General features: G+C 46.1%; 2 protein-coding genes and 1 long non-coding RNA gene across 3 annotated transcripts; 2 read left to right on the top strand and 1 right to left on the bottom strand.

Annotated features, from left to right (window-relative positions):
• Positions 1-7860: 7860 nt before the first annotated feature.
• Positions 7861-13923, top strand: LOC125720150 (choline-phosphate cytidylyltransferase B-like). Its single transcript, XM_048995311.1, has 8 exons — positions 7861-8093; positions 10710-10809; positions 11134-11247; positions 11336-11487; positions 11729-11807; positions 12019-12161; positions 12251-12439; positions 13438-13923. Exons 1-8 carry the CDS (start codon positions 8016-8018, stop codon positions 13654-13656), a joined length of 1074 nt encoding a protein of 357 aa, XP_048851268.1. The 5' UTR covers positions 7861-8015; the 3' UTR covers positions 13657-13923.
• Positions 12446-13265, top strand: LOC125720176 (uncharacterized). The gene is made up of 3 exons (XR_007385370.1): positions 12446-12740; positions 12839-13104; positions 13203-13265. It is a non-coding gene; the product is annotated as an uncharacterized LOC125720176 (long non-coding RNA).
• A 64-nt stretch (positions 13924-13987) lies between the features above and the next one.
• LOC125720154 (organic solute transporter subunit alpha-like) lies at positions 13988-19608 on the bottom strand. The gene is made up of 8 exons (XM_048995320.1): positions 19248-19608; positions 18212-18363; positions 17751-17824; positions 17447-17605; positions 17075-17186; positions 16814-16960; positions 16581-16686; positions 13988-16271 (listed from the first exon to the last, which is right to left on the bottom strand). The coding sequence occupies exons 1-8, from the start codon at positions 19318-19320 to the stop codon at positions 16117-16119; spliced, it is 978 nt and encodes a 325-aa protein (XP_048851277.1). The 5' UTR covers positions 19321-19608; the 3' UTR covers positions 13988-16116.
• Positions 19609-19626: the final 18 nt, after the last annotated feature.

The raw sequence follows: 19626 nt of genomic DNA, 5'->3' as shown, positions 1-19626 counted from the left end.
CCACTACAGGGAATATAAGCGGCTCTAATGGGGGAGTGAATGTACATCAATAAAGCCTGGGGGAGGGGGTTAAATTTAGCAAAAATATTGAAAATTGCAGCTGTGTCAGACTGCACCAAACAGCCAATCAGATGCCAGCGTGCTCCTTTCCTGTTTGGTGGGGATTCGACAGGCTGAATGGCCATCAGGAGAAGGAGGGGGGGGGGGGTACTGAGACCTCGGGGCCCTGGGGTCACACTGGCCAGGCTTTGGGAAGCTTTAGCTGGGGCCCCCAGGACCCCACTATCCAGCATGATATACAGGTGTCAGTCATACAGGTATCCACCCCCTGTTACTTGAGATATTTCACTTAATAATCACATTTAGCACCTTAGACAGCAGTTGCTCAGTCTCTTCAGCAATCAGCAGAGCAGCCCATTCAGCCGCTGACTTGCAGGGAGGGAGGGGAGGGGCGCGATTATCAATGGTCACGCATTTCTACCCAATCAGGAAGCCCCGCTGAGCAATCTGACCTTCTCTTCAAAGTAGGGTGTTCACTGTCCCCCCCCTCCGTGCCCCCCTGCCGATTACCAAGGGTGACATGTGATGAACATAATTGCGATAATTTGTTAAGCGCCATGGCAACCCCTGCAGCAGCGCGCATTGAGGGGCTGGAGCCTGGCGGCGCAGCAGCGACGTGGGGCCGCTTTGTCTGTGGAGATCAGCCAGGCTGCGGGCGCACTCGGCACCTGGCCGCTGGCGGAGGCACGCGCTCTGCAGCCTCCGGGGTCTGCCGGCTCCCGCCTGGCCAGGCGGAGCGTGATCGCAGGCAGGCTAGGGCTGCGGTGGGAGCTGCACTTCCTGAGTGCACACTCGGGCTGTTTGGGTCCGTATCAGACTCCGGGACGCAGATGTGTCGCAGTTCGATGTGCGGCTGCTCGTCACAGCATGATGCAGAGTCAGAGGACAAGGCTGGACTCGAGAAAAACACCCGCATTGCCCCCAAGGCGCCAAGGAGCCCCGACAATGCCGCTAATGCTAAAGCATGCAAAAGGCGTAAAAGCCCAGGGTAAACACAGGCAGAAATGCAGTGAGCAGATGAGCCAAAGAAGGATCCAGTGATCGCTGTGAATGCCGATGATGCACGCAAGGGAAGGAAGAGGCCTACAGGACTGCAGCAGAATGGAGAAGGCCAATGATGAAGAAGAAACCTAGAGCTCTAGAAGACCTGGAATAGATGAGATGTTGGTACACTGACAAAACCACTGAGATTATGGTATTACTGAGCAAATGGCACACTCTGAGATATTACTGACCAATCCTCTGCTATTACTGACCAAGCAGTGCACTGAGATAATACTGACCGAACTGTTATGATCATGGCATTACTGAGCAAACCTCTCAATCTGCCCTGTTTGCTATATTACTGGTGCAGGTTGTCAGTTTCCAGCGACAGTTCTGTTTTAAATGGATAAAAAGAATTCCAAAATATTTAGAAATTGCTCATTAGCCAATGTCAGGGGGTCAACAGTCAGGTCTGAGTCTCCGTGCAGTTGTGTATCTATGTATTAGGGGGCATGTGGCAGGCGGTGAGAGACAGGAATCACGATTCTCAATGCCAGTGTGTGTGTGTGTGTGTGTGTGTGTGTGTGTGTGTGTGTGTGTGTACGTCTGTGCTCTGCCTAAATTGATACACATTGTCCTGAGCTAGAACTCATTCTACCAGATAGACACAGAGAAACAGCTACAGGTAGACACCGGCTATACAGAGATGTTACCATAAACGCAAAGTCTAAATGTCAGAATGGGAAATATTTCCCCACACTAACAACTAACCACCATCTGGCCCCTGTATGTGTGAATGCCCTCCAGGGGGCCCGGGGATTATGGGTAATTAGGTCGCAGCCAATGACAGGATGTAGCTGGAGAGTGACTGCCGTGGTACTTACTGAGCGCCTGACACTCTGCATTGTCACGGTAACACGACGGAAGGAAGCACGGGCCCTCTTTTCCAAGCTAGGGGACAGTGTGACACCCAAAAGCAGACGAGAGCATGGGGGAGACGTCCTATCATCTTCGAGACCCCCACACCTTCAGTTTGCTGGGGGCTGAGCCCAAGCACTATCCTGGACTCCTCCATGACAGCTGGGGGAGTCGGGTGAGGGGGGCAGGCAGCACTTTTTGAACAGTCGTGTCCCTCACCAGGCAGAAAAGAAAAAAAGCATTTAATTAGCAGATCTATTTAGTAATTCGACACTCGGCACCAGAAACAGCCAGAGATTTCCCTTTGGATGGAGGATAATTGTCTGAGTGCTATTAGAGACGCTCAAACAGGGCTGGATATCTACACACAGGAGGAGTCATAATAGCCCCTGATGTCTCCAATCAGGGGGGGTTTGTACGCTGAGCCCCCTCCTACCAGTACGGATCTTTATGCTTCGCCCTCCACAGCTGTGGTGGCAATTTGTGTATTGGAGGGCAGGAAATATGACTGTCAATCACAGATGACTGTGGCAGGATTGTGGCCTGCCCCCCCCCCCCCAGTACAGGGCCGGTTGAGATCCTACTTAATTTACTTTCACCAGCCTATTGATGAAATTTATGTAATGCATTGTGGGACTCCAAACCAAAGACAAGGTCATTATTTTAATAAAGCATTATACAGGTATACTAATGTTGATTACATATTTCATATTCTGTAAGTGAAATGTATTTGTTGCTTGGGTTGCCACGACGCCTGGCTACTGTCCGGCTGTCCTGCGTTTTGATTGGTTGGGAACATTCCCAGTCGGCATGCCTATAAAGTGAAGCTCCTGCCTCCCAAATACCTGCCAAGCATTCCAGTACCACGGTCAAACTGCTTGTCTTTCAGCAAGCTCATGCCAGAATCCCCCTTAGCTGCCCCAGCTGTCTGGCCTGTCAAAACAGAGTCTCACTGTCCAGATCACTGGGGTTAGAGATCAACAAACACTGTGACACAGTCCTCATCTGCCCAGGAATGAAAATACTAAGCGACAAATTAGTGAAATCATAGTCAGCTATGGTCATCTCATCCTCTACCTGTGACACTGGGCCACACAGGAAGGAGGGCAGAGGCTGTCACTGCCATTACCAGCTAATAAATGTGATTGATGACCCCCGGCATTTGCTGAACGTGTGTGTGTTTCTCTCTTGAAGTCTGAGGAGAACTCTGTTGCAGGCATCCACGGACTGAGACCCAGCTATTGGGTTGCGTGATACAGTGTCACTGAGATAATGATATGACAACATGAGGCAACAATAAGACTGATACAATGATACAGTAATTCAGTGATACAATAAAACACTGATAAAGTGATACACTGATACAGTAATCCAGTAACATATTGATACAGCGATACACTGATCCAGTAATTCAGTACACAGAAACAATGATCAAACATGTTTATACTAAGATATGCTGAAATACTGATAGTTATACACGGAAATACTGATTCACTAACATACTGACGCAGTGCTACACTGATACAGAGATAGTGAGTCAATGATACAATGAGATGATGGTGCAGTGCGGCAGTGATATGATGACACAATGTGAACTGATACAGTGATATAGTGACGAGGCAATGTTGAGGTGATACAGAGATGCACTGAAACAGTGATACGGTGAGGTGATGGTGCAGTTTCATTTCAGTTTGAATGAGACAGTGATCCAGTGAGCAGTGAAGCTCGTTTGGTCATTATCAGCAACAAAGAAAAGGTTCACCATGAAGGAGTACTAAGTGACAAAGGTCTCAAAAGGCCAGATTAATTACAAATGAAATCCTCTTCATTGACCTCGCATGAATATGGAGCCTCATGTGGGGGGGTGGGGGGGGGGTTGCCCATCTCAGCTTGCAGGAGCCAGATTAGCGCCTTTATCCCTGCCTGAAAACCCCAGCTGTTGGGATCCCTCTCCCAAACCAGTCACCAGAGCCAACACCTTCCATATACTATCACGACAGCAGCTTTGCACCTCCCCTCAGCCAATCTAACGCACCTCCTCTACATGTTCCATGTACGCGCACAACAGCAGCCTTACACCTCCCCTCTGCTTCTCCAATTCACCTCCCCTACACCTTTCATATAAAACACAACAGCAGCCTTACACCTCCCCTCAGCCATTTGAATGCACCTCCTCCATACAATCATTTTACAGGCACAACAGCAGCCTTACACCTCCCCTCTGCTTCTCCAATTCACCTCCCCTACACCTTTCATATAAAACACAACAGCAGCCTTGCACCTCCCCTCAGCCACTCGAATGCACCTCCTCTACACAATCAATTTACAGACACAACAGCAGCCTGGCACCTCCCCTCTGCCACTCTAATGCACCTCCTCTATACCTTCCATATACAAGTATAACGGGAGCTTTACACCTCCCCTATGCCACTACAATGCTCTACGCTCTCCAGTACCTCCCCTCCTCTATACGTGAGCCCACATCATGTGAATGGTCCCCTGTAGCTGAGCAGAAAGACCACCATACGTCACTTTTAGCCCAAACATCCTCCTGAATGAAGACATTAAGGGGCCCGTCTGGCAGGTGAATGGATCCTCCAGCCAACAGACTCCTATACTCCTGTCCTCCTTCTCTGGTCCAAACACACTAAACACCCATCACAAGCTGATTTAAAGCTCATTTCAACATAGATCAAAAGCACAGAACGACACCATTACTCTACCAGTGACATCACACATCACCACTGCAGCACCCAGCGATTCTATTTTTCTGCCAGTTTAATGCTGATTAACATAGAGCATGTGGATTATATTACTGCCTGTGTGGCTATTTGTTAAGTCAAGAGATCACTGGATAAAATCCTGGTCTAATCACAGTGGACATCACCACCACAGCTCTGCAGCTTCCAGAGTCATGTCTTATTCCGAGAAATCCAGAGGTCACCTTTGTGACTGGGACAAGAGAGAGCAGCCGTGGGAATGGCAGACATGCCCCCCCTCGACCCCCTGCCAGTGTGGCCTGTGCTCCGCTTCCACACCCCACAGATAATGGGGTCGACCTGACTGCTGGCCGGGGTCAAAGGCTGCTGGAGATCCAGAAAGCACTGGCTCCAACCCGCAGGCTGTAAACTCCTCTCAATTAACCTTCCTGGGGCCTCTCTGTCACAAAAGAAGTTAAAAGCAGGTCCAGGAATACAGGGCCACAAAAATAAAACCAGAGGACATCAATCAATCATACTGGCAAGTGTTCATGTAATACTAACCCACATCCCTCATTATACTTAAAATACCAGGACCTCTACAAACAGCGTCCGTCTCCAGGAAGGTCAGGGCCCAAGCAGCTTATTAAGGATGTGTGAGACTTCCAGTTTGACTTCACTCTGTGACTCCTCTCCCCTGGACAGCCTACGGTGTGACTTTAATTTAAAAAGAATTCTATAAAGCTATCACCTCCATAGCTGGTCAAAGGTTCTTCTGGAAGGTATAGCAGCTTGTTAGTATTAGCATTTTAGACAGACTTCATTGTACGTGGTTGTAGCAGCGCACAGATGACCTCTAAAATGTAGATTTCAGTCAAAACATTTTTTTTGGAACAAATCAGGTTACAATTACAGCAGGTCACTGCTTTGGGACCAGTGACCTTTTTGGGTCACTATATCTTACCCAATGTGTTACCTTCTGTCCGAGATATGCCAAAATAGAGAGGTGTATAATATTAGTTGTGTAATAGTTCTGCAGTATTAGTCTTGAATGTGCAGTTTTGGTTCTCAGGGATGTGTTGAGCACATGACCGCGTTACATTATGTAAATAATCTCCATGACATCCGAAGAAGAACTTTGTGAAACTATATTATGATGCCTTCACAGAGCTTCATTAATAAGCTAAAAGACATATAAACCATTAAGCAACCGGAGTATGCAGCCAACAGCCATTGTTACAATGCAGGACCAGAACAGAGGGACCTGCTTCCAGGTAAGATAGCCACAGCCACATCCAGGTAATGAAAGATAAGCGGGAAAATGTTCCCACGACAGCCATCAAAAACACGCACAGCCCCACTTCCTCTTCGCCCTCTCCAGCGCCAGTCGATTCTGAGGAAGACCTGGCCTAAACTCGTCCGTTCCTGGAAGCCATTTGAAGAGTCATCTGTGAGAGCGCCACGGCCAGCATGTGCCCTCCCAGACACGCACCCCCGCAGCGGGTTCCGAGAACCCAGCTCCCCCCTAATACAGGGCAGGCGGATGGAAACGGAGCGGCCCACGGCAGCGGCTTATGGGGGAGCTCGAGGATGATGCCTGGTATGGCAAGCGCAAGAAGCAGCCTACTGTATATGGCATGGTAACATATAGTGTCATATACCTGCAGACGCGAACACTCTCATGCATCCACAAAGCCATGCACACTAGCAACAGACATGATAGCGATCTCGGATAATGTCTGTTTTCATCCTTCATACCTGTCAGAAGGGATTGAGAGGGATCATCCATCACGCTGAGCTCTAAGCAAAACACACACATTACATGGTCACGCTACCAGTCACGCCATCAAAGGAATACTGGTGCGATGTGTATTACTGTCCATGTGAATAATGTGCAAAAGATCTCGTTCGTACCAGTGCGAGCTCTGGAATCTTCCTGGGGGGTGAGGAAAGGTTTTGAAAGCAATTGAAAACAATTGTGTTCCACATGTTAATGAACCAGACACTAGTCTACATATATATATTATATATATATAAATATTATATATATAATTTGTTATTATTATTGCTAGACATCAAAGTCGCTTTAAGCCCGGGAAAGGTTACGCGACTCATATTACCGGGTTAGTTTGATAAGTAAAGTAAAACATATCCTATACTGCCATCTGCTGGCAAAACATGGGTGTCATAATCAGTGATTATGCGTCTACTGGGACAATAATCGGGCAATAAAATCATCCTCATATACACATTAACATAGATTATTATAAGTGTAATGTTATATAGTCGTAAGTTTTACTTTAACGTTTTCTATTTATAAACCAAGATATTTCACTTCAACTTTAGTGCTGTAACTCATTGATGGAATAGCATGAAATTAATAGAGAGTCGGTATGTCAGATCCATGTGCCGAACACTCCTTTTCAGTTATATTTTTAAGGCAGATTTTCATTCTGTGACACCTTAAATAAATTCGGAAATTACAACGGATAGCAAGGCCGGTCAAGTAATTAGGCCAAATGATACAACGGAATGGTTCCAACTATGTAAGTCAAAACTTTTTGCCACCGTGTTGCTGGCTGTTCGTATGTTTCGTATTGAATATATTACCATTCAGGAAGGAGCATCTTTGCCAATATATGAGCGCTGTGGCACGTGCAATATTCAAATAGATCACTATATGAATATTCATAATCACAATACGGTATTTTATCATATTTACCCCAGTCGGAAACTCTATTTCTATAGTACTGTTCTCACACAGCCGTAAAGTCGATCAACTTTACAAAAGAAAAGTAATAAGAAATACAATTACACATTATCAATAAATATAGGGTAACACTTTACTTGAGGGGGCACAAATAATGTAGCAGTACACGGATCCCATGTTCACTGTTAATCCATCATGACATTTCAAGTATATCAGGCAGGACAGCAGCTTTACCATATTAATTCGTTCTTAAGTAGTAACTGAGTTGCTATGTTATTTGCGCATTATATATTTGTTGCGGAAAATATATTTTAACATAATCGATTCTCAAAATTAAACATTCGGATTATTGACAGAATCCATATTTCAGTATCGATCTGAAGATGCGTACAGTAGCAGCAACCTTTAACTGATGTCAGTTTCAGTTTCAGTCTTCGTATCTTCATAATATCGCTTGTCAGTCGCCCTTTCATCTCCATGGCCAGTTTTTCTGTACCACCCGCGGTTCCGATAAGCTCTGGGTCCAGATCAGCTGCGCCAACTGATCTAACATGGACTTTGCACCGAGCACTCTCGTCATCGGGGGCAGCCGGATCCAGCGTGTCTAAAAGCAGAGCGGTCAGTGGAGCGGCCGCATATTGGACATGGTGGGGAGGAGACGCGCCGGAGCCCGGGGGAACGGAGGCAAGCAGGGGCAGCGCGGCCAGGCCGCACCGCGCAGGGTGAGGGCTCGCCGCGAACAGTCGTCCGCCGAACGAATTACTGCTATGCTTTCAAAATAATTCTTATGTTTTTTGCTGGATTTTTAAATGCATTGATTGCTTATAATTTGAATAATTATAAACATTTCAATACATGCAGTTTGCTGGTTTGTATGGTATCCGCGTATTTCAGGGGTATAACGACTTCGCTAAAATAAACAGGTATGTGTATTCTAGTATGTAGCCAACTACAAATAGCCCTTAGAGATCTTGTGACGTAAAGGGCATTATAAATAAAATGTATCGTTATTATTAAATAGCGTTTGAAGGTTCTGTACTCAACATCTCAATAGAGGGTGCAGATACACAGAGACTTTCCAAGGGTTTGAAGTAAAGCACAAGCTGAGATGATTCATGAGGCCCAACACAGAAGTAGCATGGATCTTCAGTTGGATTTGGTCCACACAGAACGCTGGGCTGTGTTTCATGACTGGAAAAAAAGTCCTTATTTCGACTAACGAATCAGAGAGGCATTGCTAATGAGACAGTTGACCTGCGTGCATAAAAGACTTGTGTGCATAGAGGGAGAACTCGGTTTAAGCAGTTGAGATGCAGATAAAACAGCACCGCTTTCCCTTTAAACCGCCAGCATCCCAGCAGCTGAGCACCACAGCTGGAATCGGAGGCAGTATTAGTGTGGCGTGCCAATTGAACAAGTGCCGCTCGTTGCAGAGCTTAAGGGGCGTTACCGAGGTGCCTCGAAGGGCGTGGCCACGGCGCTGCGTAGAGTTCCAGTTACCGCAGTCACACCCTCCTTTTGTCTAGTTGCTTAGTCCTGCCTTCATCTTAAATGGTTACTGGCTATTGATTAGTCTAGAATACATTGTATGAGATTAATATGAATACAACTGTGATTGCAGAATTAAGAGATGGGATTTTTACCTTTGCAGAATACATATTTTAACACCAATTCATTATACGATAGTCTATAAGCCATTCAGGACAGTATTATTATTTTTTAATTATTATTATTATTATTTTTTACTAATTTTAGAGGTGCAAGTGTTGAACTTAATTTGCAGTGGGAATTTATGACATATTTTTCTAAAGAATTAGGTATTGTATGTTTCTGTCTATGGTAGCTGTCTACCAGATAGTACCCAGGGGTCCACGATGGAATGAAAAACCCATCTTAACTTCATCATAAAATGAGCAGCAAAGAACAGTCAAACAGGAAATCAAAGTATATATTAATTACATCTCCCAGATGATTGAACTCCACCAAATAAAACCATTGACAGAGTTTGTTGGAGCTTGTATCTGTAATTAAGAGTAGGACGCTCAATGATTTCATCAACGATGTTATCAGATATCTGTCCTTGAAGTTATGGTCTACATTGAATAGCTTCTCCAACTGAGACCTTTAGCCAAGGTTTGCTGGCATGTGCTTCTTGGTTGTAAGAATGAGGGTCTGGGGCCACATGCTGGAAGGATCCGCCCTCTAGGGGTCACAGCTGGAACACTCAGCACTCAGAACGACATATAAATTAGCCAGCTTAGCTTCATCATCTCCAAGAGGAGCTCAGACGTCTGCATCTCTCACGGACCTGAAGTCAGGAGTGACACGACATGCCCTCACACATGACCTGTATATAAGTCTGAGTCTCAGCTAATCGGAGGGCTGCTCTCACACACCCAGCTGTTTCCTTGGAGCCTAACTGCCTACTCCTCCAATCACAGACAAGGTCTTAAACAGCCCATAGTTCAAGGGGGCAACATCACAGACAACTCATCAGCACCATAGCCCTATGTAAACATGCATGTACACTCACACATGCTCTCTATCTCATGAACACGCAGAGAAGCCCAGTAATCTTATCACACTCTATTTAGGAAGGGATAGCTATGTATAATTACTGAGAGTGGCGGGGCTGGGGGGGGGGGGGTTATCATCAGGGTTATTAAGCTGATGTAATATATATATAAGCTGCACGAATGAATCAGTCGTGTCCTTAAATAGAACTTGCCTCTTAGATTAGGTTACTTTCATTTCCCCTGTCACTGTTCAGATACAGCACTGGAGAAAATTAAGAGACCGCTCCGTTTTTTTTATCTGCATTTTTATATCCTGGTTTAATCCTGGCTAAGACAGCAGTGCGCAAGAACAAGGTGAAGCAGGAGACACTGGGAATGAGCAGAAACCAGCCAGGTAGAGGGAGGAAGCGACTGTCTAATGCCAGAGATGATGTCGACTTATCCGGCAGTGCCTCATAAATCAGAAGATGACCTCAAGTGACCTTCAACAGGAGTGGGAACATTAAGTGGTGTGAAGTGCACTGCTGGGACAGTATGTATCAGGCTCCTAGAAGCAGGACTGAAGTCCCATAAAGCAACAAAAAAGCCCTTCACTAATGAGAAACAGGCAAAAACCAAGCTGCAGTTTGCAAAAGAATAGATATTATTCACAGATGCACACCCATAAATTGAGAAATTAGTGAAACAAAAAACTGCACTGCTCATGAAGGTATGTAGACATGAGGAGTTTGCTAATCTGCACGTAAGGCAGATGAGCAGAGGTGGGACCATGCTTCCACATGTACAGTTGTCTTAAGATGACGATGTTTATGTCATTCCTAGACCCTGATGGAACCAGCTGCCTTTGCCTCAGAAACGAGTCAAGAGAGGCACAGCCCCTATCAGAGAATGAGCCTGGCACAGGCCCGCCGTGGCACCTCTGGTAAGCCCCACTCCATGTACCAACATGCCAGGGTACATCCATCATCTCGGCTCCCTTCAGGAACTGTACCACAAGCCTGAGTTAGTTTTGGCTTAATTTAGATTGTAGTTATGGTAGTATTAATTAAGAAGGCCAATTGATTATGATTGGCTATTATTTATTGCCTTGCTTGTCATAAAGGAAGACAGTGACTTAAAGGAAAGGGTGAGCTCGAATTGGGTAAGTTAACTTCAGATTAGCTGGTTAGGCAGTGTTAAGAGGCAAGGTAGGGTTAGCCGAATGTATGTTTTGGGTGAGGTGGCTGATTAGTTGTCTTGTCAGTAGACAGGCCAGCACGGGTCTATGCTGATGGTATCTTTGACCTCTTCCACTCTGGCCACGCCCGCGCCCTGATGCAGGCCAAGAACCTGTTCCCCAACTGCTATCTGATCGTCGGAGGTGAGATGCAGTCAGCTTCACATGACACAAAACGTACTCAAATGCCCATATCGAAGCGTCACGTGGAGTTTTTGATGGTGTTTGTCAGTGTGCAGCGACAAGCTCACGCACAAGTACAAGGGCTTCACGGTGATGACTGAGGAGGAACGCTACGAGGCTCTCAGGCACTGCCGATACGTGGATGAGGTGGTTCAGGATGCACCCTGGAGCCTCACACCTGAATTCTTGGAGAAGCACAAGGTCAGCCTCACCCCCCAGATCAAAGTGCTGCTCGTCCTCACAGATGTATTCACTGTAATTTTCCTGGTCATTGTGAGTTACACTGTGAAACAAACATGAGTATAAAATGTGTTTTACTGCATAAAATTAAGGTCCTTGGCTGCTCCTGACAATAGTAATAACTTACTAGTGAGTCAGGTCATCACATTATCTTCTGAGTGAGGCAAATTGTTACTGATTCTGATGCGTGGTTTTCTCTCAGATTGACTTCGTAACGCATGATGACATCCCATATGCATGTGCGGGATCACATGATGTCTACAAACACATCAAGGAAGCCGGTGGGGGGATGTTTTCTCTCTCTGTGTTAATTTTTCGTGCGCTTTGTAAATGAGGGTGTCGATCTGCTTACGCGTGTCCTTCCATACCTCCATTTGATGGAGGAAAGGCCCTCATACCTGTAATGCATGTTGACCTGTGTGAAACTGTGAGGTGTGTCAGGTGGATCATTGTAAGCCAACTAGTCTCACCTCAGTCTGCACGTGTGTTCAGGCATGTTTGTGGCCACGCAGAGGACAGAAGGCATTTCTACGTCTGACATCATTACCCGCATCGTCCGGGACTATGACGTCTACGCCAGACGCAACCTGCAGAGAGGGTACTCTGCGAAGGAGCTCAACGTCAGCTACATCAACGTGAGAGCAACGTTCGGTCGACATGGTGTGTGGAAAATTGTTGCTTCAAGGTAGCACAAGCTAACCGCGAGCGACTCTCACTGTCACAGGAGAAGAAGTACCGTCTACAGAACCAAGTGGACAAGATGAAGAAGAAGGTGAAGACAGTGGAGGAAAAGTCCAAACACTTTGTGTATAAGGTTGAGGAGAAGAGCCACGACCTCATCCTAAAGTGGGAAGAAAAATCCCGGGAATTCATCGGGAACTTTCTGCAGCTGTTTGGGCCTGATGGGGCCTGGGTAAGATCCTGCTGTCTGCCCCAGCAAGAGTCTACACTCTTGACCAGAATTTCCCTTTTTCCTCTTCCTAGATGACCCACACTCATCCCTTCCTCCTCTTCAGGTGGTCCACACTCATCTCTTTCTTCTCTTCAGGTGGTCCACACTCATCTCTTTCTCCTCCTTTTGGGTGGTCCACACTCATCTCTTTCTCCTCTTTTTGGGTGGTCCACACTCATCCCTTCCTCCTCTTCAGGTGGTCCACACTCATCTCTTTCTTCTCTTCAGGTGGTCCACACTCATCCCTTTCTCCTCCTTTTGGGTGGTCCACACTCATCCCTTTCTCCTCCTTTTGGATGGTCCACACTCATCCCTTCCTCCTCTTCAGGTGGTGCACACTCATCTCTTTCTTCTCTTCAGGTGGTCCACACTCATCCCTTTCTCCTCCTTTTGGGTGGTCCACACTCATCCCTTTCTCCTCTTTTTGGGTGGTCCACACTCATCCCTTTCTCCTCCTTTTGGGTGGTCCACACTCATCCCTTCCTCCTCTTCAGGTGGTCCACACTCATCTCTTTCTCCTCTTTTTGGGTGGTCCACACTCATCCCTTCCTCCTCTTCAGGTGGTCCACACTCATCTCTTTCTTCTCTTCAGGTGGTCCACACTCATCCCTTTCTCCTCCTTTTGGGTGGTCCACACTCATCTCTTTTTCCTCTTTTTGGGTGGTCCACACTCATCCCTTCCTCCTCTTCAGGTGGTCCACACTCATCTCTTTCTTCTCTTCAGGTGGTCCACACTCATCCCTTTCTCCTCCTTTTGGGTGGTCCACACTCATCCCTTTCTCCTCTTTTTGGGTGGTCCCCACTCATCCCTTTCTCCTCCTTTTGGGTGGTCCCCACTCATCCCTTTCTCCTCCTTTTGGGTGGTCCCCACTCATCCCTTTCTCCTCCTTTTGGGTGGTCCACACTCATCCCTTTCTCCTCTTGTAATCAGAGCTTCTCCTCTTTCTTCCCCTCCCCAGAAGCAGATGTTCCAGGAGCACCGTGGGCGGATGCTTCAGGCTCTGTCCCCCTACCACTCTCCCAGTGTGTCCCCCAGCAGCAGTCCCAGCAGAAGACGCTCCCAGTCGCGCTCGCCCTCACCCCCTTCCCGACGGACCCTGTTCCCCCCAAAAGATGCCTCTTCCAGCAGCATGAGTGAGGAAGATGACGATGACAACAACACCATGACACCACCATGACACCCCAGCTATCCAGGCCTCAGGAAGCAATCATAAGAAAGGTAGCAGACACCCATGAGCCTGAGGCTGCAGGAAAGCAGCAAACTCAAAACATGCATACCTGACAGAATGTGTCATAATCTGGGAGCATGTTCCAGTCTGTTCTGTGTGCTGTACAAATGTGAACTTCAGGACAGCAGACTGAGACTCAAGTCAGAGCCTTTCACATTGTATTTCTTGTATGGATAAAAATCACTTAATGTGTAAATAAAGTTGTGTTAAAGGCGATGTTGTTTATTTTCTACATACTGGCAAGAATAAGTTATTAATACACATCAAACTATATCCCACATACATTCACAAAGTCAAACATAAATACCTTCACACAGCACAGCCATTTTAGTGAGACTGTTGCTTTCAGATGGCTGTATCTGAGAATCCTATATATTTCTCATCATTTCCAAGTCTTTAGCTAAAGAAACGATCGAAACAGATGCTGGACATTTTCCAACGCAGACTAATAAGAAAAAAAAAAACAAACACAATCCGACCACTAGAGGGCAGCATAGAAGCAGCCTGGAGTATTTGAAACGTCTTTGTTTTCCGAGTGATTTTTTCCCCCTTAGGTGTACTTTGGAAGGAATTTCTATTACCATTCTTTCATCATTCTGTCATTTAGGTTAAACAACGCCATTCTCCTTTGTGCTTGTTGTGTAGCGACTAATAATGTAATAGCTGCCAATAGCATTTTTTTCTCCATTCTAATGAAATAACTTACCAATAACGTGATACAGTTTCTGAATCAAAAATGTAATAACTTTTTGTGCATAATGTAATAAGTAGCATTAATGTATTTAAAAAGTATTAGGTTATTGGCAGTTAATACATTATTGGTTGTTGCAGCTTGATAGAATATAAAAACACTTCAAAAACCTGAAACGTTTGGAAATAGTGCCCTATTGTACTGTACTATTACCATCACACAAAACTCTTCAGATGAGACTGATGACCTCATTAGAGCCAATTAGATATCAAACATATATTTGAGATTGGGCATAATCCGTTGTAAAAAGTCACAATCGTCAAAAAGTGGACATTTGTGGTTTCTGCCAGACAGCGACGATACGAAAGGCTTAACTAAACAGAGACTTTGTGGGCAAATGTTAGAATGCATAACAGTACATTTGCAAACACAACCGCAGGTCCATCTTCTGCATGAATGGAAACTGAATTACTGCAGCAGATTTTAGGCTTGGTCTACGATGATGGTTCTTCAGCAGGGTGTATCCTGCAGATAACCAGGGTAGCTGGAGAGAGAGTCAGCTTGGGTCATTCCTGCTAGTTACTTGGTTCTTTCATGTCTCCGGGGCTGATAGGGTGAGTTATGTAATGTGTGTACTGTGTGTCAATGGAGGGTGACCTACGAGTACAGATGATCAGATTTTACTTGCTATCAATACAAATGTGCAGGTAGAACACAGGGCACAGTCACAGTTAGAATCACTGGATTAGGAGGACAGCAACATCTGCCCTGTGCTTTGGGGGAATAGGGAGAAACCGCGGACCTGAAACCATGTGTCACGCCAGTCACGTGACAAACCGACTCCTGGCTGAACCTACAAGCCCAAGGTGGGTTTTATGTCATCTTTATAACACAGGATCACTGTGTCTCCATGCTCAAAGGTCAGCCGTCTTCAGCTATACAGGGCTGGTGCTCAAAATATTCTGATTATTCAGATTTTATGGGGTTATAGAACCAGGGAGTTTATTGGGTCAGAGATCCTGTATGTAATATAACAGCAGGGTGGTGCTGGGTCATCTCAGTATATGGAGCTGAACTCTGACCTCTTGACTGGGAGGGCCTGCACCTCCAGGCAGGTAACATCTGTCATGGTGTAATGTTGCCTGGCTCTTACTTACAGGAAATGCTGTATAATATACCTCTGATCAGTTACCTTAGTATGGAAAAGCAGCAATGAGGTGTTATTGCCCAACCAGAGGTGGAGAGTTCAGGTCCAGAAAGTAAAAATCAAGATTTGGTTTTAACCAATCAGTTGAGTACTCTGTGACTGTGAGTCTTTATGCTTAACTGGCTGGTTGAAATAAAATCTTGGCCTGGATTTTTACATTCTGGACCTGCAATAGTCACCTTTGGTGCCAATATATACAGATATAAATATAGATATGTAGAAACACACACACACACACACACACACAGGCTTGTAATTATATTTTTGGGGGGACTCTCCATTCATTTCTATGGGGAAAACCTCTCAATCAGGACACCCTTAACCACTAACCAGCCCTAACCTTAACCATAAGTAACCAACCAAAATACAAGATTTTTACTTTTTTGATTGCCGTCACAGAAAAATGCCAAAATAAAAGGTGTTTATTACATTGTGGGGAATATTTGTTCCCCACAATGTAATATAAACATAACACACACACACACGCGCACACACACAGACACATGCATGTTTAAGCCTCGTCGCACTCAGACGGCAGGAGTTTCCTGTCCCTGCTGTCCTGGTGTAGAGGGGCAGCAGAAAGCGGCTCATACGTGCGTCTGTATAACAGCCGTGTCACCAGAGTGATGATGAACATCTCTGGGATGAGCAACTGCTGACTCATCACTGCAGACAGACAAAACACAGGGGTCAAAGGTCACCGCTGCGAAAGACAACTAATAGGGATCAGAGGTCACCACTCAAAGACAACACGCAGGGGTCAGAGGTCACCATGCAAAGACAACACACGGCTAGGTGACTTAATGAACCGCTCTGTGGAATCAGTTTGACTTGAGCCTGTGTGTTGTCACACTGACAGTCACAGCTTCATACATAAATTATGTCTTTTTTTTTTTTACTATGTGGGGTCTCCACATAACAAGCCGAAGGACAACTACTGAGAGCTCCCAGCAGGGGGAGTGCATGGGCACTCACTGGATCCTCGTGCCTGCGAGGAGTAGGGTGGGGTACAGGCAATGGTGCCGTTCAGTGACAAGATGCTGAATATGGCTGTCTGCAGCTGGCTGAGGACCAGCACCACCTGCGGATGGACACGTATGACATTCAGGGGACAGGAGAGACTGGGCAAGGCGAACCTAATTCGCAGGACACAGAGTCACTGCAGAACAAAAGACATGATTGGCTGTCGGCGACACAGGTAGGCTTACCTGGTACATGGCATATTTAGGGATGATCTTCTGGCTGCTGAGAGTCTGGCGCAGGTGCATGAAGAGTATGGCACCGGGCCAGAGAGCAACGATGGTCATAACCCCCAAGGAGCAGTTAATCCAGATGAGGGCGCCAGTGACCTCAAGCTGAATGGAGGAACAGGCTTTCTCAGGAATCGGGCCTTAGGCACACATCACTACAGCTGCAGGCCGTCCAGGTGACACGGGCAGGAATCGAGTGCAGCATCCACAAGGACTCACATCTGAGAGGTCGAAGTTCCCATTGGTCCACAGCACGATGGCCAAGACGGTGCAAACGGTTTTCATCAGTGCGTACTGGAAAGATCCAAGCTTCAACAGGAACAGAACGCGACTGAGAAAAAAAGGGTTACAGGACACTGATCATGAGTCTGTGACCAGGTAAGGATTAGGGTTAGGATTAGGGATAAGATTAGGGTTAGGATTAGGGATAAGATTAGGGTTAGGGATAAGATTAGGGTTAAGATTAGGGTTAGGGATAAGATTATGGTTAAGATTAGGGTTAGGATTAGGGTTAGGGATAGAATTAGGGTTAGGGAGGGCACCGGGATACTGGATGGACCTGGGCACGACCCAGGAGCAACCCAAGCATACCGTGTGAGGAGCACATGGGGCAAGCATCGGCAGCAGCAGCAGCAGGGCCCGGTGCTGATCCGGAGACGGTTATTGCCACAGCGCTGAAGAAATTCCTCATCTCCCCCACACTCCGCTAACAACAGCACGAGGATCTCATAGACCACAACGGCAAAATAACTGTCGGGATGGGAGGTCAGAGAGAGCCAGAGAACCAGAGTCAAAACAATTCGATAATGATTACTATGCAGGCTTAGGGTTAACGGCATGTGTGTAGCCTTATCAATTGGTAGATATCTGAATATGGGGACAGTCACAGACTTACCAGCCTGATGTCATGTCTGTGAACATGGTGGCTCTTGGGATCCACATCCCCAGACAGGACATGGTGGCAATAATCTGGCACAAGACAGGCACCGAGTGGGGGCAGAGCTTAGAATGGGTGTGTATTTATTGGCTGAAAAGCACGAAGAATGACTCTCTCAATTGTATCAGAGCTGAGGAGGGACATCGAGATTCAGTCTGTCGAGCAGGCAATTTAAATTGGACAAATTAGCTCACTAACCAACCAAGCAACATCCAGTTTTACAGTCACTGTGTTTGTGTGTGGCATTCCCACAGCAGTTTCACTTTGTTCTGCACAGAATATTAACTCTGCAGCCGAGCAACCAAACAGCTGGATACACCAAAAATGGCAAAAAAAAAATACATCTTTAGCTGGCACAATGAAAAGGCAAGGTTCACTGGCGGTATCTGCAATTTGCACGTATTAGCGGTGCCCCTTACCGGCGCTGCCCCGTTCACCCATATGATGGCCTGCTTTTTGGGGTAGGGCACCTTGCGGAAGATGTAGATGGTTCCTTCGATGTAAATGAGCATGGACAGCACTGCCATCAAGGTCAGCCCAGCGTATAGGATAATCCCAAGGGCGTCCAACTCTGCCAAGAAGAAGGTTCCGTCACCCTCTTAAAACAGCATAATGTATTACAGTGTGAATACTGTAATACTTAATGGTGCTCAGTTTTTACAGATGAAGCCCACAGGAAATGTGTATCCCAGAAGAGTGTCACATCCCGTACAGAATAAAGGTTTCTCGCGACAGAATGACCAACTAACTCCTTGAATCCTACTCTCTGTTTAAAATTATTTTAGTAACACTTCACTTAATGGGGCACAAATACGTAGTAATAACTCAGTTACTGCTGGAGTACAAATCATGAACAAATATAGTCGCTACTCAAGACACAAGATGCATCACGAATCATTAATGATGAACAAGCATCAGATCAATATTTCACTTGTGTCATTTATGACTTGTTCCTTTTAGCAGTTCACAAAGCTTTACAGAATTAACAAATTATTATAATTGCTTGGGATGAAATATGCATCATGATTCATTAATGATGAACAAACACAGGATCAGTATTTCACTTCAGTTATTCATTGCTTGTTTCTTCAGGAATTCCTTCACTGGTTCACAAGGGTTTACGAAATTAACACACATAGTTACAAACGCAGTAACCACTTGAGATAAAACACGTGCAACGATTCATTAATGATGAATTAACAAGAGATCAGTGGGTCATTAACTTAGTTTGTGGTTAATTAATACATAATAGTATAATGCTACGCTATTTTTGCCCCCTCAAGTAAAATGTTACTGTTGTTTTCTGTTCTTTCATTCCCTTGACAGGCCACTAGCATCGCAGGCACACATTAGCCGTTAGCATCTCCTGAAGTGACATCCCAAAGCCTAACCCTAACCTTCACACCGAACAGCTGAGAGTCCGCCACCCCGCTGTCTGACGCAGGGATCGCTCACCTATAATGATGTCTATCGCCAGCGGAGGCTGCTGCAGGCAGCTGGGGTCAATGGTACCACTCAGATTCTCCATTTCAATCTCCTAAAGTCTCCACAAAGACATGGGAGCAGAACTTGTGTCACTCCGTCTGCAGAAGTCCGCACAGGTGTGTGTGTGTGTGTGTGTGTTTTTTATGGGGCTGCCGGCGAGCTGTGGGTGAATCACTGCGCTCTTCATTCCAAAAGCTGGGTTGTGCAATCAGGTGCCCTGGACGCGCACGTGAGGCTGGGTTTATACCTGCAATCTCAGACACCGTCCGGTTGGTTCATCCAGGGAGATAAGAGATTTAAAAATGATGCTCATTTGTAGGCATTTAGTCTTATAAAACAGCTAAACATT

This window comes from Brienomyrus brachyistius, chromosome 24, assembly GCF_023856365.1.
Source record: "Brienomyrus brachyistius isolate T26 chromosome 24, BBRACH_0.4, whole genome shotgun sequence".
NCBI classification, from domain to species: domain Eukaryota; kingdom Metazoa; phylum Chordata; class Actinopteri; order Osteoglossiformes; family Mormyridae; genus Brienomyrus; species Brienomyrus brachyistius.
Note: the sequence above shows the minus strand (reverse complement) of the source record. Positions and strands in the feature narration are given on the sequence as shown.